This window comes from Vicugna pacos, chromosome 21 (assembly GCF_048564905.1).
Source record: "Vicugna pacos chromosome 21, VicPac4, whole genome shotgun sequence".
Lineage (NCBI taxonomy): Eukaryota > Metazoa > Chordata > Mammalia > Artiodactyla > Camelidae > Vicugna > Vicugna pacos.
This window is the reverse complement of record NC_133007.1, coordinates 10,469,069-10,492,780: the sequence shown is the minus strand read 5'-3', so window position 1 is coordinate 10,492,780 and position 23,712 is coordinate 10,469,069. Positions and strand designations below refer to the sequence as shown.

Here is a 23,712-nt window from a genome sequence, read left to right as displayed (position 1 = left end):
TACAAGAGTGCTTAAGTTCTACCATTTTTTCAACCATCCCTGTACTTAAAAGCACTTACCTAGACCTGTTCATCTGAATCCTTTTATTTCCTATCTCAAAGAAAAGTAATTTCCTGAGTGATAAATTTAAATTCCAATTTCAGTAACTCTTCTAGGTAGTGAAGATGGTAATGAGAGCTAATACTTAACACAAACTATGCATATCCATTAAAGCAATGACATATTAACTCATTTAGTCCGTTCAACAGCACAGTGTTGGCAGGTAACTATTAGTAGACCCATTTTATAGATGAGGGAACTGAGACCTGATGTTAAAGTTATAAAATCTGTTTCTAGATTCATTTTTCTGCATGTGGATATCCAGTTGTTTCAGCACCATTTGCTAGAAAAGCTATCTTTTCTACATTGTTTTGCCTCTGCTGCTTTGTCAAAGATCGTTGACTATATTTATGTGCGTCTACTTCTGGGCTCTCTATTCGTTAATACTGATCTGTCTATTCTTACGCCAATAACACAGTCTTAATTTCTCCACATATTATTTTGACTTTAAAAAAAACTGTTTCCTTGGATGAAACTGTGCGGTCCTAACACTGATAAATTTTCTAAAACTTAACTGTTAAATGGACAAGAGTAAACATCCAAATTCTCGATCTAGATATTAACACACCAACCTTTTAAACAGCACCGCTAAAAGAGCATTTTTAAGATTTGGGGAAAGAGATCTTTCTGCTAAACTGTACACTTCAAATAATTAAAGTGGTAATTTTATGAGGTATGAATTTTACCTCAGTTTTTTTTTTTTTTAAAGGAAAAGGGAACTTAACTTACACTTCTGGCCATGAGGGAGTAACTGGAAAGAATGCTACAGAATGGAAGCATACTATTGCAAAATTCTTACACTGTACATGAAATGATGTAATGCCATTTGAAGGTAGGGTATAAAAAATTAAAAATAAGTATTGCAAACCCTAGAGCAAGCATTCCCCTCTAAACACACACACATACAACACAATTATCACTAATAAATCAACTGTGGAAACAAAACAGAAACCTTAAAAATACCCAACTAATCCAAAAGAGGATAGGAAAGGAAGAAAAAAAGGAATAATAGATGAGACAAACAGAAAATAAAGAGCAAGCAAGATGTACACATAAAACCAAGCACATCATAATTACTTTAAAATGCAAACAGCCTAACCAATTCAATTAAAAAGGCAAATTATCGTATAAAATAAAAAGGACTCAGCTAAATGCTATCTACAAGAAATCTATTTATTAAATATTAAAACAGACCATAGAAGTAGTGAAGGACAAAATAATATGCCATGCAAACACTTAAGAAAGCTGTAGAGGCTACCTTAACAGACTAAATAGATTTCAGAACAACAAATATTACCAGGAATAAGCAAGGACATTTTAAAATGACAAGGGGATCAATCCACCAACTCTAAATGTGTGTGCCCTACTTACCAAGGTTCAAAACACATGAAACAAAAGTTGACAGTAGTGCAAGGAAACATAGTGAAATCCACGATTATACTTGAAACAGTTAAAGATTTTAACACTCCTCTTTCAGTAACTGACAAAACAAGTACATAGAAAATCAGCAAGGGTATACACAGCCTAACACATCCACCAACTTGACTGACATGTAGAGAATACACCAGGCTACACACAGCACAATACTCATTTTCTTCGAATGCATATGCAGCATTAACCAAGATACAGCTATGATGGACCACGAAAACAGGTCTCAATAAACTCACTCAAGAAATAAGGAGCCTGCGCAGTTCTCCATCCATCAAAGAAACCGAAGGAGTAAATAAAGCTTTCCACAAATAGTATGGCTTCACTGACGGATTCGACCAAACATACCAACTCCACAAACTCTTTCAGAAAATAGAGAGAGAACATTTCTCAACTCCTGTCAGAAGTCCAGTATCACCCTGGGTGATGGGCTCAATTGTGTCTTCTCCCAAATTCATATATTGAAATCCTACCCCTCAGTACCTCAGAAGACTGTATTTGGAGACTGAGCCTTAAAGAGGTAATTAGGTTAAAATGAGGTCATATATGTGGGCCCTAATCACAATATGACTGGTGTCCTAAAAAGACAATAGGATACAGACTACACACAAACCAAGCGACAACCTTGTGAAGACACATCAAGAAGGTGGCCATCTGCAAACCAAGGAGAGAGGCCTCAGAAGAACTCAAACTTGCCAATACCATCATGCTCTAGCCTCTGAAACAGTGAGAAAATACATTTCTGCTGTTTCAGCTGCCCTGTCTGTACCTATGTACGGGAGCCCTAGCAAACTAATACAAGCTGATACTAAAGCCAAAAATACATAAAGATATACATGTGTATGTACATACATGCATATTGCAAGAAAACCATAGACTAGTATCACGCATAAACAAAAATGCAAAGTCTTTGTTTAAAAATTTAGTTAATAGGGCATAAAATTCGAAAGAAGGGCACCATCTCGATTTGCAGGTGACATGACTGTCTTCTCAGAATATCACACAGGTTCTACGAAAAAATTACTAGAACTAGTAAGTGAATTTAACAATTCACAGGATACAAGGTCAATATACAAAAATAAATTTTATTTCTATACAGTAGCAACAATTAGAAATTGAAATTAAAATAACATTTAACAGCAGCATCAAAAACACAAAGTACTTAGAGGTAAGCTTACCAAGATACATGCAAGATCCAAACACTGAAAACTATATAAAACATTGCTAAGAGAAATTAAACACCTAAATAACTGGAGAAGCATGCTATGTTCACGGCTAAAAGAGTCAATATTGCTAAGATGTCAGATCTTCCCAAATTGAGTCACAGATTCAAACTGACCCAAATTAAAATCCTAGCATGCTTTTTCTTAAAAAAAGAAATGGATAATTCTAAAATCTTTGTGGAAATGCAAAGGCCCTAAATAATTAAACTGACTTTGAAAAGAGGCACAAAACCACAGTATCTGATTTCAATATCTACTGTAAGGACACAGGAATCAAGACAATGTGGTACTGGCATAAGGATAAACACATGGATCAATGGGGCAGATTAAAGACTCCAGAAATAAATTTATACACATTAATTAATTCTTGAGAAAAGTTCCAAGAAAATTTAATGAATAAAGATGGACTTTTCAACACATGGGTCCTACAATAACTGAACATCTACAGTGGAGGGGAAAAAATCTTCCACCCTTACCACACACATATATATATATATAAATTAACATGAAATGATTATATACCTAACCACAAAAAAAGATAAAGCTTCTAGAATATACAAGAAAATCTTCCGTGACTTAGACAACAATTTCTTAGATAGAACACAAAAGTCATAGATCGTAAAAGAAAAAAAAAATCCATAAATTGTACTTTAAACTTTTGCACTTCAAAAGACACTGCTAAGACAACTAACAACAGACTGGCAGAAAAACATCACAATACACAGGACTGATAAAAGACTCGTAGTCATAAAATAGAAAAAACTCTTACAACTCAAGACAAACAACTTATGAGAAAAATAGGCAAAAGATTAGAAGAGACATTTTATGAAGGATGTGCAAATGGAAATAAGCACATGGAAGTATACTCAACCTCATTAGTCATTAAGAAAATGCAAATTGTGACAATAAGATACTACTACATATACCCACTAAAATCTGAAAGACTGAAAACATCAAGTGTTGGCAAGGATATGGAACTGAAACTTCTATACATTGCTGGCAGACATGCAAAATGATAGTTACTTTAGAAAACAGTTATGCAGTTTCTTATACTGTTAAACATACATTTGGCCACATAAGCCAGCAATGTGGTCCTAGATATTTACCCATGAGACGTGAAGACATGTCCACACAGAAACCTGACTGTGAATGTTTACAACAGCTTTCTTCACAGTCGCCCAAAACTTTAGGAACAAAGAAACTCAAATATCTTTTAACTGATGAATATATAAATACATCATGTTATATACATATAATGGAATACTACTCAGCAATTAAAAGAAAAAATAGTGAAACATTCAATATTATTGAATCTCAAAAACATTAGGCCAAGTGAAAGAAGTCAGACATAAGAGACTATATACTGAATGACTCTATTAATACAAAATCCTAGAAAAGGCAAAACCATAATGATAGAAAATAGATTACTGGTTCCCAGGTGTCAGAGGTGAAGGTAGAAGACAGAGTGCAAAGTTGTGGCACAGTGAACTTCCTAGGGTAATGGAAATATCCTATATTTTGATAAGGGTGTTTATACAGATGAATTCATTTGTCAAATTCATTGAACTATACACTTAAAATCAGTGACTTTTATTGTACGCAAATTATACCTTAATAAAGCTGATTTTTAAACAAAATCTCCAGTGTCTGAATAAAGGCAAAGTAATACAGTGGTTAAGAACTTGAGCTTTGAGCCAAAATGTATAAGTATAGATACTGACACCACCATTATTAACTGTATGAACTGAAACAAGTTACATAACCTCTCTGATCCTCATCTATAAAGTGGGTATTATAAAACTGTCTGTATCCAACAGTTGCTATAAAGACTGAATAAGTAATGTTAAACCCTAGAACAGTACCTGGCAACTAGCAACAGCTTATATTGGAGTATGTATGTATTATTATTATGTATGCTGAATCAACTGTTAGTGCAATACATTAAATCTTCACTTTATAGTGAATTTGGCGTTTATGAACTTTGAATTTTAGGTATCTAAATGAGTCCTCAAAATAGTTATCTGCAATTTTTACTAAACCCGCTTTGCATCATTATCTCTTATTAGAGCGAAATGCCCAACCTTCAGCTAAACCGTGGCCAAGAATTCCAATGCACTGGGCTACCTGGTATCATGGATTCCAATTCTGAATTTGGGGAAGAAAAGCACCAACATCAAACCACCCAGACTAGGAAGAGAGAAGGATGATTCCCAAAGGTAGTATCAGAAACACAATGAACAGAAGTCAGATCACCTATTACAACCCACCTTTCCCTCTACACAGAAACAGAGACAACATCAGTTCATGAATCTAAACTATGAAAAATGAAAAGACAATTAACTTATATGTGAGAGACATAAAGAGAAAAAATATACTCCCAATGAAAATATTTGAGATGGTAGAGATCTAATACAAATAGAATCTAGTACACAAACATACAAAGAGAGGACAAAGAACAAGCAAGGTAGAGGGCAACAATGGGGAGAGAACACCATACGTAGAAAACAAGTCAAGAATTTAAGAAGCATTTTATTCTGGATAGTACAAACACAAAACAGGGAAGAGAAGACTGACCAATCCTACTGTCAAAGCCTTTCTTCCCAAGCTACCGAAGTTCTGAGGAAATGGGCTGCAGCCTAGAACAACTATTTAAAGCAAAGAAATCACCATCAACAACATACAAATGCAAGGAGAAAAAAATGTGCAATAAGGCTTAAGGCTGTACTTTAATCAATAATAACTCCTAGATGGAATATGGTCAACTAAGTAACGTGGTCTGTTCTCAGGAAAACTGTGTAGAAGGAAAATCAACTACTACTAATCAGCACATTCTTCAGTAATGAACTACTACTACACCTACTACACCTATTAAAAGTCTTTCATATTCTGCTTCTTTCCTCCACCATCTGATCCACCTAAGTCTTCAGCTGACTGCAACGCTGATCACCCATCATCTGACAGTTAGAAGGACCATAATGAACTGCTATGATCTGACATCATCTTCGGCAGTGTACCTTTCATCACCGTTGTCATCCAAATGGCACATGTATTATAAAGCAAGGGAATCGTTATGTTTCAGTTTTACAGATTCAAGGAAGTTCTTGGCTGATGTTACTATAATAATAACATAAACTCTGAAGTTTATTTCAGTGGTTTTAAAGCTTTTAACAGCTCTTTAAATTATTTAGTCCCATTCATAAGCTCACAATGGTCTTAAAATGTGACCACTTCACTTAAATGTTCCACTTACTTTCCTAACTATCACAAGGGAAATTATATCCCATAATTCAGTGACTTTCGAAATTTTTTCACCCTCATGCCCAGTAAGATGTACACTGTACATACATAGTACATAAATATTTAACCAAAAGTTTCATCAAACAAACTTATCTTTATCATGACAGGTTCAATGATATCGCCTATTTTATTTCACTTTTTAGTAGTCTGGAAAACAGTTATAGTAGCAAGAATGGTCAACAGATTTCATTTCTAATACTTAGACTGTGATTAATAAGTAGTGGCTGCCTAGAGGGCTATGTTGAGGACTGTGAGACAACATCTGAATTCAGAAGAGTACTTAATATCTGCCATGGTACTAACAGAAGCAATGATGCCAGGATGTGATACTATAATTATGTGATTAAGACTCTTTCTTCACATTAAATCATGAAATCCTTCAGGATAGAGTCTATTATTAATAGTTTGACATGAGAGGCAATCATATATTTATTAAATGGTAGATGGACTTAATGTAGATCCTACCTACTTTTTAGCAGGCAGGCAGAGTTAACCTTCCCACAAGGGGCTTATTATTTACTTAAAAATACTTATTTCTGCTACAACTTAGAGACCATCTGAGACTTGCAGAGGTAGAAAACGTCATTTCTGGGAGTTGGAAAAGCTAATGAAGAGGCAACAGTAGCATGATAGAATAAAAGAAAGAAGTGGCCTTCCAAATACAGGCAAGAATCACAGTTTAGTTTAGTTAAATAGATCATGCAAGAAACTTTGAAAGAAATTCAAAGTAACAAAGACTTTCTTTGAATGTCAGAGATTTATCCAACTCCAAGTTACCTATTAACTCTCCCCTGATAATGAAACATCTGTTTCCCACAATCTATGACATTTAAGAACCACAAAGCTAAATACACAGCTAAATACATGTACTCAAACTGACAGAGCTGAAATTTTTAAATTTCACACAAAGAAAGCACTAAATTGAGAACTAGCAGATCTGAGTTTTCATTTTGCCCCTTAGCTGTCGAATGTGAAACAAAGATACTTCCCTGTACCTCAATGAGAATAGTTACATTACTATTATATTAAAATTGGAAGTTCTATATAACTTCACAGAATTGCTCTAAGATAAAATGAAACATGAAGTATAAACATCTTTTAAATGTGATAAGGAATTATCATCATTATTCAAACTTCAGCCTCATTTGGATGTAAAACAGAATAATTTGGATTGGTTCACAATTTGACCTTGAAGCAGACAACCAACCAACCAAAGCCAATCAGAAATGACGAAGATTCCCGAGGCCTTGCCTAATCCTTATCTTCCCACCCCAAAAGGTTGGTCAAATCAAATCTAGCTTGAGAATCAGGAAAAAATGATTCACATTAATGAATTTTTCTGAGTATCTAACCCCACCAGAAAAAGAAACAACAGACTATGAGATTCTCAGAAAGTGAAATATTTGGAATTTTTAACTAAAGACTCTCACTGGACGCTCAGAATACAAATGCAAGCAGAATAATCTAAGCAACATGGTTAGGATTCAGAGACTGGGTTGAAATTTTAAAAAAATTAGGCGACAGACTAATGAAAATTTTAATAATCTTACCCCTAAAAAATAAAAATTAATACCAGCTGCTTATACTCCACCATCCCTCTGCAATTCCCTATAAAATGGCTTTATAGTAAGTATAATGATGCGCATACAGAGCCTGGCAGTCAGTGAGAGCTAAATATCTGCTGAATGAATGAAGAATTCCCTTATTTCCCACACATTTTACATTGTTTTAGTGTACCTATACGGATGCTGGATGTTTTCCTTTAGCCTGCTGAAAACTGAAATGCAAATGGTGGCTGAAGAGACAAATTCTGCAAACCCTCACTTTGCTTCATTGGCTTCTGCTTTTATCACATGGCATTCTCTACTGGGTATCAGCAAAACACCTCTTAGACCCAATTATAAGCTGCTCATATTATTTGTAGATAACATATAGCCCAGGTTCAGTGAAAAATGAATCAATTCTTAATCGAGAATAATTTAAGACAAAAGCAAAAATATGAATAAAAACATACTTACTGCAGGAACTAGAAACTGTAAGTCTAATCAATAACTTTCCTATAGTTCTAACTTCTAGCCCTATCATATTTAGTGACACCAACTCTGATCATCTTCAACCCTGAAGTGAACCAACTTCCCCTATGGCACTGCAAGCCAACTTCCTACATCACTAGTATTCTAAACCTACCAACAATTTCCTCCAAAGGAAAAGCACAAAATCCTACCAGTTCTTACTCAGCTACAAGCAATTATTTTGTTGTAATCCTACCACTTGGATTGGGTTTCGGATATAAAAACCCAATGAAAATCCCGAAACACTCTCAAGCAAGACAATCAACTTCGTCTTTCACTTAATATGAGAACCCTCTATGCCAAATGTCATAAGTGAGTACTACTATGTGTCATTCAAGATGCTTACTATGACAACACATCTAATTCCTAGAGTTTCTCAAATCAGAAGTTCCAGTATACTCTGTGTTAATACAGATGTAGTACAGTTATATTTGATACACGGATGTTATTTAATAAATGTGATCCCCTCTTTCCAGACATTCAGTTGACAGGTGTAATTTTTTGTGAAAAGACTTTCTCAACTACAGGAGCCTCCACAACAAGTTTAAAAGTAACTGACCTAGCCTTTGAAGTGGGAGGAGATATTTACAAGTACACACGACAGATACTTACATCAAATACTACTTCGTAAAACATCCACATCCATGTTGACAGCACCATCTACAATACTTTCAAAAAGCAAATTCTAACCAACAACTCCCTCCCTCCGCATCCCAGGAAGCTTAATCCTCTCCCTTTACAATTTTAATTCACCTCAACGAGCTATCCCGACGGGATGCCTAATTCACCAAATAGCCGGAAAATTCAAGGCCCAACCTCCGTCAACTCTCTCCTTTTACGCACAGCTATTCACAATCTGACCTTCCAACTCCCCCTTTATTAATTATTCCCTAAACTCCCTTCACTTCTCCCCACCAGCACTGACCTCGTCAGTACCCACACCCTGCCTAGGGACGCCAACATTTCCCCATCTCACCCCACCAACCCCGCAAATGCTCGAATCTGCGGACACCGCCAGAGCGCCCAACAGATCGCCCTCATCCGAGACCCGAGCAGCCCCCACAGCAGAAACTCCTAATGCAGACAGGGGGAGGAGGCTGCTTGTCCAACCCACCAGACGAAGTCGTTGCTTTTGTCCTCGTAGGAGTTGATGAGCCCGTTGCACAGCGGGGCGAGCAGAGGTCGCTTCCTGCTGCCGCTGCCTAGGCTGGAGCTGCTCCCTCCTACGCCGGCGCTGGGCCTGGCCGCGCAGCTGAGCCGGGACAGGCCCGCCGACACCGCCCCGCCGCCGCTCCCGCCGCCGCTGCCGGACACGGCGGCCGCCACCAGCACAGGCCGCACCGGGGCCCCGAGGCCGCCCGAGCCCGCGGCCTGGGCCGCCCCGCCGGACCCCAGCGCTGTCGCTGAAGCCGCCACGGAAGGGGGCGACGGGGAAGAGGATAAGGACGAGGAGGCGGAAGTCACCGACGAGGCCGCGGAGGAGCCAGGGCTGGTCCCGGCGGAGCCCGACCCGGCCTGGCGGCTCCCAGACATCGTGACTCCCTCCCCTCCGGCCGGGCGCTCGGAGGAGAGGGACCGCGACCGCGACCCGCCGCCACCTCCCTCCCCTCTGCCTCAGTGCATCCTGAGGACGCGCGCCGCCCGGGAGGTGGGGCTGAGGAACAATAAAGTTGATATTTTCAAGGCAACCACACAACAGCGCCCGACGGGAGGGGGCGGAGGGAACTAACAGAGCAGAGCAGGAACCACTACCACTCTCGAGGCCGCCGCCGCCGCCGCCGCCGCCGCCGCCGCGATCGCCGCCGCAGCCAACCCGGGCGCGCCGTGGGCCGGCCGTGCGCGCGCGCGAGCGGCGGAAGGGGCGGGAGCGGCGGGGGATACAACTTGAGAGGCGGCCCGGGCGCCGGTCAGACATGCACAGCGCGCCCTGGGCGACGGCGGCGGCCTAGCAACGACCTCCGCCCTAGTCCAGAGCCGGTTTCGTTCGTGACGCGCCCGAGGGCAGGGCTGTGTTAAGGGGTGAAAGGGCTACAGAGAGAGGACTTGATGGTGGGCGTGGCGGAGTGGTTTGAGGGGAGGAGAAAGAGGGGAAGGGCTCCAAAAGCGACTGCGCACGCGCGTCCCGGGCGCCGACCCTCGCGGGTTACCCAGGGTCCCCGCTCCAGGCCAAGAAGAGCGGCTCCGGCGCGGAGTCGCTGCACTACGCATGCGTCGGGGTGAGCCGCATTCCAGAACGTGAAGAGAGAGCGGCGGGCAGTCCTGACCCACTGGCGGGGGGCACGACAGGTGCTTCCGAATCGGGGGTTGGAAGGCTCTGTAGGCTGGGACACTCGGGAAAGAGCCCAGAAGCTCTGAGCATTTGAAAAGAGCACTGGACTGAGAGTCAAGGACTCTGGACTCTGCTGGTGGTGTTAGCCATTCCACAGTATTACCAGTTAAGTTGAAGTCAGTGAGCAGTGCTTTGTAAATTGCAAGCATTGTAGCACGTGTGAGTTGGATCATGATCTTACTCTTGTATTTTGAAAAATTATTTACCAAATTAAGCATAACAGTGATGGGAAAAATTCTACTCAATCGGGACACAGCTCAGCCAAAACCTCGGGCTAAAGTGGGTATGATAGAATTGTAGCGCAAAACAAGGAAACCTGGCTGTTAAAACCACTAGAAGATACAACTTCTGGTAGGCTTTTTGGAATATTGAAAGTTGATTACATATTCTTATTTGTCATTTTGAGACTCCCTAAGATCTGGGGGATGTAAATTAGAAATAACTGAACTGTGATTTTCGATATCCTTTCCAGCCGTATCTTTCTATGATTCTTAGAGGGAAAGGTCTCAGATTTATTTCTGCCCTGTTGTTGAAGTCTATAGAGGCAACTAGCCGTCCTTTCCTTGGGGACGTCAGTCCATGCTGAGGGGACGTCAGTCCATGCTGAGGGGACAGGGTCAGGGAAGGGCCTACATGAAGACCTAGCTATTCAGCTGGCAGTAAACCATCATAAGGCTGCCATCCTCCTCACATCTGCCTTAGCTGCTCACCCTCCTATTCCTACCTCAAGTTTCTGCTCAGAAAAATGATATAAGAATGTCATATCAGATTTCCAAGAACCACCATTCTTTTATGAACATTGCATTATCCAACTCCTTGTTTTAAATTCACTTTTAAAACCCAACTGAAATGTGAAGCCTTACTGACTCCTTGGTGGAAATATTTGCACCATCATTTGTGCTCCTAGTATATTATTTTGTTTGCACTTATAACATTGTGTGTATATGTATGTATATATACATATAATATATATATATAAAATTCTCCTCCACTAGCCTGTCAGCTTCATCTTTGTATTCCCAGCATATAAAACAATACCTGGCCTATGACAGGTGCTTATTAATTATTTATTGGCAAATGAATGAAGCAATTTATCTCATTTTTATTTTAATTATTTGCTTAAAGTCTGTCTTTCCAACTAAATTTTAAGCACTATGAAAGAAAGGACTATATTGGTTTTCACTGGGCATTCAATAATTTTTTAATGCAGGAATGTGCAAATAAATTAATGAGTTTGATGAATACTGAACATTTATTACACATAGGTCTGGACTAGGCAAGGAAGAGATAGAGAAACATAGAATGTTGCTTCTACCTTCAGAAAGTTTATGGAATAATTGAACAATTAGAAAAACACATAAAAAGATAAGTAATATTACCAAGGAGCACATTACAAATATTTAATGAATAAAGTATAGAATCATCATAGGAGCTGAAGCAAAAGCAAGTGCTTAAGGCCAGCCATGCTGATGGGTGAGGGAAAGTTAGGTCTTAAGAGAAAAGCATGGCTTGGTCAGTCAAAGTGCAATTAAAATAATGAGCCTAGAAAATAAATAAGTAAGAATGCATACATCAAATTCAGGTATCTATTTGGCAGAGGTAAAATAGTTTATTCAGTAAAAATTCATCTGGGGGCCATATCATTAATAGACTTGAATCTACTTTGGAAAATAGACTATAAGCAATTGGAAATAATGAAGGCATTAAGTGAGAGTAAAATATATTCAAAGTGATGTTTTGAAGATTAAGTTTTCAGCAGATTAATCTTTGAGAAGAGGTGGGAGATTAGGAGCAAAGAGACTGAATAGGGAAAAATTATAGCAGTTCAAGCATAAGTGATGAAATTCTAGATTGGAACATTGACAAGGACGGTAAGAGAGTTTTCTTTAAAAAAAAAAAACCCACACACAAACGAATCTATAGGATTAAGTTACTTTCTAAAAGAATCTGGGTGATCCTTCAGGGCATGAGCCATGTCTGTTTTGTCCATCACTGTCTTTCCCAGTGCCTGGCACAAAGGCCAATACGTTGATTAAGTAAAAGTAGTGGAACACATGGATGAATAACTCCAGTAATGACTCCACGTATACCAGCATGGCAGAATTAGAGATGGACAGTGGATGGATTAATTTTGGGTGTGTTTTGTGAGCATGGGGGGAAATGCACTCAAGTCAGCATATATAGGCAGTGATTGAAAATTCAGGCTAAGGCACAGGAGAACATTCAGTGTACAACATAAATAAAACTGCCGGTCCCTAAGCTGGGACTCCAGAGATTCTGACTCTGAGGTTCCAGGGTAGGGCCTATGAATGTGCATTCTTATCAACACCCAGGTGAATCTCATGCAGGTGACTAACCTTTTGAGAAACACTGATTAATTTTGTAGAGAGTATAGGAGAAATATGTAAAATAGCCTCTTCCTTCCAGTTATCTTATTCAGGGGACAGAAAATGATATGACCCCAGCTGAGAAGTCTCCTAGGAAAAAAATCATCAATGCTTAGTATTCTCTCTTTGGAACCTATCTTCAGTAAAGTCTAAATATATGCAAAAGGAAGCTGAGGGGATGTGATGCAATATAATTTACCTTTTATACCACATAAATGTATAAAGACTACTCTGAAAATACTCAGGCTTTACTAGTTTCTAAAAGGAAGATCTTCTGGAAAAGCAGAAGAGAAAAGAGGAAGAATGGCAAAACACACACACAAACACACGCAGGAAGTCAGACAATTCAGGAGAAGTAGCTAATAGGAGTGGAAAAGATGACACTGATGAAAAATGAAAGTAAATGTAAAATAAAAACCAAGCCCTAGTAATTAAAAGGACTGCATCATGTTGTTAATTGTTAGTACTGTGAATGACAAAAGTGATAGGACAAAATCCAGACTCTTCTACAAAAACACTGCTACTGAAGTAAAATCTAATGTAGTTAAGATGGAATGGAATTACCGACAGGATTGACCTCCCCAGATATATTTCTGAAGTGTCTTATCTAAATATATTTTAGGGAAATGAGAACGCTGGTTTACATCTCCACTAGCCCTGCCCTTTGGTAACTAGTCTCTTAAAAAGAGGCTCTCTATAAAGCTTTATCTGCCTGACCCACCTGAAGGTTTACTACCTTTTAGCCCTGTTTGCTGTCTAACCAAATCTCTGAGTGAATAGTAGCTTCCTGTTAAGTTTTTTTTAATTGAATGTGATTGCCCTTCTATTAAAAAGAAAAAAAATAAGGGGCGTGAAGTAAAGAGCCATTGAAAAGCTAACTTGAAAAGAAAATGGGGAAAAATATTTCCTACGCTAATGGACAGAAAAGAAATAGAAAAATTTCTTTAACCCAACAGCATAATAATGCATCTAGCAGAAAATAATCCATAATCTTCTGGTAAAATGAAAAGCTCCAATGTATACGTTAAAACCAGAGGGAGGGGGCAGTTATAGCTCAGTGGTAGAGTGCCTGCTTCGCATGCACGAAGACCTGGGTTCAATCCCCAGTACCTCCATTAAACAAGTGAATAAACAAACCTAATTACCCCACCCTCGAAAGAGAAGAGATTATAGTTCTCCACAGATTAACTATCTACCTCTGGTTTTATTCTTTTGGGGGGAGAGGCAGAGGGGAAGTAATTAGGTTTATTTGTTTATTTCTTAATGGAGGTACTGAAGATTGAACTCAGGACCTCATGCATGCTAAGCACGCACTCTGCCACTGAGTTATACCCTCCTGCCCACAATCTCTTATAATTTGAGGACAGTCCCTTTTCTGAAAACGTCTATCACATGTTTTCATTGCTAGAATTGCATCATTAGCTTTTATTCCCTTCCAGTCTTCCTTTATAAAATTACAAGCATTTTTTTTAGAGAAGGTAAACTAATAGCACTAATACCTTAGTAAATCAGTCACCCTATTAAGAGAAGTAAATTTCCTTTTGCAAACTACTGGTAGCAATTTAATCAAGGTAGTTGCAAAATATGGCCTAAGCCAATCAGAAGTACTGTAACAATGAAGAATTGTAGGTGGAGCTATATGAATGTGAATGCAAGTTACTGAATAGAGTTAGTCAGCTTTAAAAACAAAAACAAAAATAAAAAACAAGATTGGGAAAAATGAACATCGACTAGGAAAACATAGGCTTACATATTTTATGAATTTATGGGCAGGTTTAAATCCACTTGGAAGTTCATAAACCAAAATAAAATGAAGTCTCATGCATTGTGCAAAAACACAGCAATTGGTATCATTGCGAGGTGGAGACAAGGTAATATTAAAGGGCAGAAGAAAAATCAAAACAAAACACCTCACGCTGAAACTGAAGCAGATAACTCTGCACGTCATTTGTCCATGGATTTGAACAGCCGTGCATGTAGTGTTGCATACCAAAGTAATCTGGGAAGTGTGTATAGCTAGAATCAAGAAATGCTTAAAGCAGTGCATTGTTCATTGTAATTTGCATCAAGTCTCTTCCTAGATTATGAGTAATATTTCTTTCTGCTTAGTGCCCTGAGTGTTCAGATGTAATTGTTGGCAAATCATACCATATCTCCTCCAGTACCTGTTTTCTATCACCTGTCGAATTCTGCAAGAAACTGGGAATACTAAAGTAGCACTAAATTATGAACTTGTATAAACAACCTAGAGTGAATGATGAAGAGGATTTGGATATAATAATTATAATTAGATTTATGTCAGGTTGGAAGAGAAGTTAGTTTGGGAGCCTATTCTTAACCTTTGAAGGTGGTGTCAAGCAAAACAAGAATTCTGTCTGACAATACGTTTCTCCTTTATCCTGAGTTTTTATGGTAATTCTTATATTCCAAATGTGAATACTTTACTCAGCTACCGCAGGTATTTCTTTTCTTATTCCCCACTGACTCCTCCCACACAGAACCCTGGGCATCCACTACTAAACCAGTTCATCAACTGCATTTGCACTTATCAACTTATTGTGAAATCACAGAAACTGATGTTATCTCATTTTCAGTTTGAAAAAATTAGGTCAAAGCAGTAAAGCTACTGGCCAAAACCCCAGCACTCCACCCTGTGTTCAATAGCTGAGGTTTGCTGAATCTGAGTCATCTCTGTTTGACGATAGTTCAACTGATATAAGATCATTTATTGGTTTTGAGTCGGTTAAGCAAAGTCACAAGTTAAAATTGAGTATCATATATGCCATTCTTCATTCTTCCATTGCTGTATGGTGTTACATAACATACAGATGCTTGATCGGTACCAAGATGTAACCAATGTTGATGACACCTCTGAAGAAATTACAAGCTGAAGTCCATGCTGAACATCTAATTGAGCATCGGTATCCACCGCAGTGCCAGTAGAAGTATTTGACTTTTCTGTTGCTGCCGTAACAAATTACCGCAAATGTAGCAGTTTATAACACCAGAATTAGGCTCAGTTTCCCTGCCTGAATCTCCAAAGACTGAAATCAAGATAAGCAGGGCTGCTTTACTCTCTGGACGCTCTGAAGATATCCATTCTGACCCCAGGTTCACTCAGGTTGCTGACAGAATTAAATTCCATGTGGTCTTAGGACTAATGTTCCTCTTTACTGGCTGTCAGCTCAGGGCTATTCTCAGCTTCCAGAGACCACCTGCATCCCTTGGCTCATGGCCTCCCCTCTCCATTGCCTGCCCTAGTGGGTCAAGACCTTCTTATACCACGTCTCTCTGACTGAATCGTCTGCCTTCCTCCTCTACTTTTAAAGGGCCTATGTGACTACACTGGACCAACCCAAATAATCCAGGATAATCTCCTTATCTTAAAGTCAGATAAATTCAGGCTGCAAAATATCTTTTGCTTTGTACTTATATAATTGTTGGCAAATCATACTATGATTAACATATTGACAGGTTCCAGGGACTAGGGCAGGGACATCTTTGGTGGGGCCAAATCTGTTTACCAGTGCATCTAAAGTACATATTGCTCAAGGAAAGCTGGCTGGTTAATCAGGTGACATGAAGTATTTCCCGGCCTATTCACACAGGTAAGAACTTGCTTTTTCCAAAGACCCACTTAATAAGATAAAGATCATTTTGGATGGTCTTTTTCGAGGAAAAGTACTGAGAAAATGTGTTCTAGTATGAATCATCTTGCTCTCTGACATTAAGGTTGCTCTTCATTCAATGTACTTATTAAATATTGAGCAATATAATAACCTATAGATATAGATTTATGTTGACAACTAAGTTTAGATACTTAACCCTGGACATCATTCCTTTGTATATCATGGGAAAACAATAGCCTTGCTTTCTTGGTGGAAATTATCTTCCCATTTTTTTGTAGTACTTAATGTATTTTTATATTTCAAGACATTCCTTTGCCTGAATGAGACAAAAAAAATCTGGACAATTTTGAAACTCTGATTTGGTGAGCCAGCATGCCATTTATTCCTTCTAAATGAATCCAGAAGGAGAACAAATTGGCCCTCCCATGTGAAACAAGTTAAAAAATGGCTAAATGAAACAATGCTTTTAGATATTGGATGTGAGGTAGCACAGAACGGTGATCCCTGAGAAAGGAGAAAGAAATGAGGTGAGCCCTGAATTGCCCCAGCATACTGTCTGAAGAACACTCGCAGGACGTACTTCAGGGAGCGGGGACCGAGGTCTCTCTCGGTTAAGGAAACAGAAGTGGGAGTCTGAGAAGTGGCTGAGAATCTAGCGGCTAGAGTTTTCAGGGCAGAGTCACGGAGAGGAAAGAGCTGTACAAAGAGAGAATGCCAAAGATCTGAAGTGCTGCTTCCTCAAGTCCTCAGCTCAATTCTGATCAGGGCACATGTGAGGAAACTGCCTGAGAAGAGTCTGGGAACGAACCACCCAAAAGAGCAGGGGGACCCCTCCCAAAGCCCACACAGAGCTAGGGAGAGTCACTGAAATGTGAAAAATTGTCGCAGCAACTAGTGCAAATTACTCTAGCACGTAATTCACAAGAATTTCAACACACTCTTCAAATTCTTAGCAAGCACTGACAAAATAAAAATAACAAGACATAAATATGAGACAAAGAGATAGTATTGTCATTATTCAATAAATCCTGCTGGGAAAATTGTCCATTTAGTAATACTATAAATGAAGTCGCCACTTCACACTAGGCAAAAAATATATTCCACGTAAATTGAAGTTTAAGTATAAAATAATTATCAAGTAATAGCTACTATCTTTGATATACTGTATTGAGCCTAATATAATTTTTATAACCTTATGATACAAATACGCTAAAACATTTAAGTCATAGTGAAGGTGGTTCAGGCTTTAGAGTAAGGAGGCCTGTATTTGCATTATTCCCAATTCCATCTCTCCTGCCTTTACCATTTAAACCTGAGATCACATCCTTTTTTCTTATCTCTTTTGTTTGCCACTCTATGGAACTTTTCAATCTGAGGTATTTTATTTTTCCTTAATTCTGGGAAATTAATCATTGCGTATTTCATCACATTATTTCATCACATGTTTTCTCCTTTTTCTTTCCTTCTGGGAATTCAATTAGTTGAAATTTCAATTAGGTACTTTCATTTCTATCCTCTCTACCTCTTAGCTACATGTATATATTATTTTTATACTTTTATTTTCTTTCTTCACTTTTTTACCTTCTAGTGAAGTTTCCCTACCTTATCTCACCAACATGTTTTATGGCTGCATCCATCTGCTATTATCCTATCAATGATTATACTTTCCCTACCAAATATTTTCACTTGGTTCTTTTTATATAACTTTCAGTTCTTGAGACAGATATGATTAGCAGATAATACCCAATCATAAATTAATTACTGGGGGGAAAGTGTATCTCAAGTGGTAGAGAGCATTCTTAGCATGCATAAGGTGCCAGGTTCAATCCCCAGTACCTCCTCCAAAACTAAATAAACCTAATCCTCCAAAATAAAATAATTAAATAATGCAATAATAAATAAGTAAAATATAAAACATAAATTAATTACTCATTTGTAGAAGGTGTAGTGGGTCAGTCCCTCTCTATTCTTCAGAATTACATACATTCATTCAACAAACATTTATCAGACACTTGCCTTGTATCAACCACTGTACCGAATTCTGGAGATACAGTATTTACACAAGCTTTCTTCCTCATGTGTTTTATGTGCTAATAAAAAAATCAGTTAATCCTCTAAAAATAAATACATAAACCAACTTAATTACCTCCCTCCCCGTAACAAAACAATAATCAAATAAATAATTTTTTAAAATCAGTTAACATTTAAGTCAGTAGATAAGTTCTATGAAACAAAGTTGGCTGATGGAAATGCTATTTTGATTAAGTTGGTCAATACCTCCTCTGAGACCAATGTTTGAATAGAGACCTGAATGAAAAGGGGAAGTTGGCCACGGGAACAGCAGGGGAGGATCATCATTCGAGGCAGAGATCATCAGAGCGTGTGCAAATACCCTGAGCAGGGAAAATGCTTAGCATCTGGATCTCAAGAGCCAGTGCAGCAGCATGTTACAGAGAGGGAGAAGAAATGAGGTCAAAAAAGTGGTTTATAGGCTAAATTGTATCCCTCTCCCATCCAGTTTACACGTTGAAGCCCTAACCCTTGCTTCCTCAGCACGTGACATTCGGAGATAGGGTCTTTAAAGAGGTGATTACATTAAAATGAGGCCTGTGGGATGGGCCCTAATCCAATCTGGCAAATGTCCTTATAAGAAGAAAAAAATTGGACACACAGAGACACCAGGGGCATGCACAGAGGAAGGACCATGCGAGGACACAACAAAAAAGGTGGCCATCTGCAAACCAAGGAGAGAGGCTTCAGGAGAAACCAACCCTGTTGTTACCTTGACCTCTGACTTCTGGCCGCCAGAACTGTGAGAAAATAAATTTCTGTCCTTTAAGCCACCCAGTCTGTGGTATTTTGTTATAGCAGGACTGGAAAACTAATACAGGTAGCCAGGAGCCATTTTTAATAGTAAACTGTTCTAATTTGAATAAAGATATTATTCATAGAAACTGTGCAAAACTACACGTCATTTGTTTTAACGCTGTGCTTGGTGGGACTTCCTTGAGAACAGTATTGACTCACATTTTACTTCCATTTTTTTCCCATGAGAAAAGAAAGCTTAATCAATGGTGTGGTGAGAATTACCAGGGATTTGGCTAAAGGTCCTAGGTCCTCTGTAATCCATGGGGATTATGTTTTGAATACCACCATCCAGTTGTCCTACATCTGGTGACATATGGGGATCTGTGCCCTTTCTCCTTTTAGTCCATGAGACTGAGCCCATGGGGGGAGAGAGCCAGCCTCAACACTCCAGCAAGTTTAATGTAGAATCCAGGCTTAAATCAGTGAATCACACTCTTAGTGTCTCCCCTACTCTTCCCACCAGAGTTATTGGTTTAGGAGTGGACAGATTACTGATAAAAGAGGAGCTTTCCCTGGGACATCTAGGAAGGAGAGCATGTTTTCTTCCCTTTGAATCTGAAGCCAAAGAATTAATAGCTACTGCCACCATGCTGGTATCACCTTGCCACCAGGTGGGACCCAAAAATGAGACCAACATGGAAGAAAGCAGACTTAATAAATGGAGAGACATAAAATTCCAACCAAATCTTTTCAGCCCTGAATCCAGCCATACCTGCTGTCAGCACTAACCCAAAATATTTAGTTACACATGCAATAAATTTCTTACTGCTGTCAATGCACTTAGTATTGTAATTGTCAGTATTTTTCAACTAGATTGTCAGATTTGTTTGTTTGTTTGTTTGGGGATTTTTGGGGCCAACTGACATCCTTCAAAGTCCAACGACCCCCATTCCTGGGCTCTCAGATGTCTGACATTCTTTACTGGCCATGTTTCCCCTAGCAAACTAATAATCCTAGGTAATGCCTAAGCTCGTAAGAGCTCAGGCTGGTTTGTTTCAGCCCACCTTATCAGACTCAAACCCCACCGCCCTTTATGGACCCTAGACCTCTTACTTCACCTACAACCAATCAGAGCCTTGTGTATAAGCCAATCAGGCACCTTGTGACCCTACATTATAAAACACCCCAACAACCTGCCCTCGGTGCTCACACAGACACCCCTCACCTGTGTGACCTGCTGTTGCCTAGAGCAGCGTAACTATTGAACTTTTCCCTTGTTCTTCACCCTGGTGCTCACACAGGTCCCTCTTGTCTGTGTGGCCTGTTGTTGTCGATGACAGTGTACCCTAATAGCCTCTTTTCTGTTCTTATACTCTATCTCTGGTAAATTCTTTTACCAACTTTCCCATCACTATGCCACTGACAAGCCCCCACTGTGTCCCACAACAGTTTTTTTTTTCTTTTTTTTAATGGAGGTACTGGGGATTGAACCCAGGACCTTGTGCATGCTAAGCATGTACTCTATCATTGAGCTATACCCATACCCTAGGTTGTCAGATTCTTGATTGCAATGACTATGTCTTTTCTGGTCTATTTCCAGCGTCTGACAGTGTGCCAGGTATATAGAGGGCAAAGTTCATATATTTTTACTAAATGGATATTGAATTAAGATGCCATCATATTTTAAACATGCCTTAAAGATTAATCCAACTTCCTATGTGATTCTGAGTTTTAACAATATCATAAAGATATTTCCTAGTCTAAGGTGGAGGTATGACTCACAGAGAACTCGCTAATATCCTCCTAGTATCACGACTCCATATTTTTAGTGGGTGATATATTTGATACACTTCCAAACACCCCCATAGCAACTGAAGCTTCAAAAATATACTTGAAAGTCATATTTTCATCCTTGTCACTTCATATACTATGTATCATCTCCCATCAGAAGCCCCAGTTGCAATCTGTTTTGGAAGTCCTTGCTTGCCTTTCTTCCTACTTGGGAAGGACTACAGTCTTCAGATTGACGTTATTCATTTGTTCATTCTTTCATTCATGTGTTCAGTCAATGTAGCATTAATCTACTGCTGCATAATATCCACACACTTAGAGGCTTAAGACAATAACACGAAAACTCACTTGAGTTCATGACTCTACAGGTTGATAATTTTTACTAAGCTCCATTGGAATGTTCTTCGAGTCTCACTTGGACTCTCTCCTGTGTCTGCTGGAGGCCAGCTGGTCTATGATGACCTCAGTGGGGACAGGAACAACCTGCTGCACTCCACTGTGCTGTGTCTCATTCTTTTATCCTGAGTATTAACTCAAGGTTAACAAAGAACATAAAACCCTATGTTTGGGATGTCAAAGGGTAGGCGATTCCAAGAGAAATCACTGATGATATGGGAATAAAAATCAAATCTGGACTTAGTGAAGGAGAGGCTGTATTCAAAAGGACGATTGCACGAGAGGGAAACAAACTATTGCAAAATGGGGGGAGAGGTTATTGCCACAGGGAGAATGCTTTGACCACAAGGTCTGTAAGCAACTCAAGAGTTAGGCAAAAAAAAAAGAAGAGTAAACAAAGCTAAAAAGAACTAGGCATGGGGAAGGTGGGATTGAATAGGTGGCGTGTACAGGTAGTAGACCGAAGAAATATTTTATTTTACCCTGAAGCCAGTTTATTCTCAGGAGGGGAGGATCAAGATGAGCCAAAATTTGGGGGCTAGGAGTAAGAAGACAGATTAATGGGGGGGGGTAATAATTTTAATTATAAATTTATAGGATCCCCTCAGAGATAGGAGATTCAAAAGGCAGCCAGAAAATTGAGGTTTATATATCATCAAGCACTAAGGAAAGGTTTAAGGATCTGGGGTTTTAAAGAGGAAAGATCAATTCTTGGTTAGTTGAGAAGAGAAAGTGTTTGGTAAACAAAGACTGCCCTGCTGTGCAGGAAAGTCTGTTAGGTGAAAAAAGTTTCTCTAGTAATAGCTCTCTTCCTGGTATAGGCCCCCTTTCTGATGTAAATTTCCTTCATAAATGTACTTTTCTCTTATAAAAGGGTGTTTTTTTTTCGGGGTTTCTCTTGTATCTACAGTTTCTTAAAAATAATCAGTTCAAAATAAACCTTTTGCCAAAGAGGCATATTCTGCATGACATATTCTGCTATCCTTTAAAATGTTCGATAATTTTTTATAATAAATCTCAGAAAATCCTATTGTTGTGGAACCCAATTTTGTGAGCCTGAGACACAGTGAGGCCAAACGAACTGAAATGTTAGAATTTGGAGCAGAGAAAGGTTTATTGCAGGGTCAAGCAAAGAGAACAGGTGGTTATGCTCAAAAGACCTGAATTCCCCAGTGGTTTTCAGAGAAGTTTTTAAAGGCAGCATTTGGGGTGAGGGCAGCAGGGTGTGTGACTTTCTTCTGATTGGTTGGTGGTGAGGTAACAGGGTGGTGTTCCAGGAATCTTGTGCTCAACCGGAGAGTTCCCATCCTCTACATAGTTGGCAGACTTAGTTCCTACAGAAGAACTCAAAGATACACTGTTATGTATATCCCTTGAGGTGGAACCAGGACTCCGCTTTATTGCTGCACTATTGTTTCTTGACTGCTTTTTCTTTGTTTCTGCATTCCCTCCCTTCCCTAATTAGTAACTGAATCTGCCCTTTGGAACTCACAGAAGGTCTGAGGCTTTTTCCTATAAACAAGAAATGGGGGACACAGAAAGGTTTTTGTACCCAGGAGAGTTCCACAGGGTCCTGCTCAGTTTCACTATCTTTTAGGAATAGATACATATAATAAAGCCTGGGAGAAAAGTGATCCCTCATTCTGGCAAGAATAAGCCTTGCGTGCATGAATGAAAAATACTGCAAACCATATCAGTAAACAAAGAATGCTGAAACCATCAAGTCATCAGCAGCTGCCACCCCCCCCCCCCCCAGTGAAGACAAGCCTGCAGTCCATCCTCTGCAGCCACTCACAATGGTGCACCCTGAGGGGACTCAGAATAAGAAAGGACAGGATACTGGCCCTAGAGAGCCAGGTGCTTGTCAAAGGAATGAATTCAATGAGCCCAAACGTTTGCTCTCTCCCATACAAATAAAAGCGCTAAATTCTTTGAGATGTCTGGTTTTCTTCAGTTAACAAGTAATCTTTCAATGTTCCAACTACCTGGTCTTTGTTGTAAAATTCCTATATATCCTAGCTCCTCCCCTACCTCTTCGGAGCAGGCCCTCAGAGTGATGTGAGAGGCTGTCATCTCGGGGTTCGAAGAAATGTCCGCCAACAAAACATAACTCTCAACTTTTAGGCTGTGCATTTATTTCAGTCGACACATGTCAGTGAACATATGACCATTTCATACTTTCCAAAGGAAAGAGGGAAGAAAGCCAACTTCCCACAACTTCACAGTAAGTTAACTGAAGAATTTCTGGTTGTT

The 23,712-nt window shown here is 39.3% G+C and overlaps 1 protein-coding gene and 1 non-coding gene across 6 annotated transcripts in view; one reads left to right on the top strand and one right to left on the bottom strand.

The window, feature by feature from the left end:
* Positions 1 to 9,967, bottom strand: part of COP1 (COP1 E3 ubiquitin ligase) — a 166,951-nt gene extending 156,984 nt beyond the window's left edge. For 2 of the 5 annotated variants that reach the window (XM_072946063.1, XM_072946065.1), the window contains exon 1: positions 9,234 to 9,789. In XM_072946063.1, the coding sequence (XP_072802164.1) occupies positions 9,234 to 9,652 (419 nt within the window). In that variant the 5' untranslated portion in view covers positions 9,653 to 9,789. Of the gene's footprint in view, positions 1 to 9,233 lie in introns of all 5 variants that reach the window. The other 3 variants (XM_072946062.1, XM_072946061.1, XM_072946064.1) reach the window with 3 other exon arrangements.
* Positions 9,968 to 13,874: 3,907 nt separating this feature from the next.
* TRNAA-CGC (transfer RNA alanine (anticodon CGC)) lies at positions 13,875 to 13,950 on the top strand. The gene has a single exon. It is a non-coding gene; the product is annotated as a tRNA-Ala (tRNA).
* The last annotated feature ends 9,762 nt before the right edge of the window (positions 13,951 to 23,712 follow it).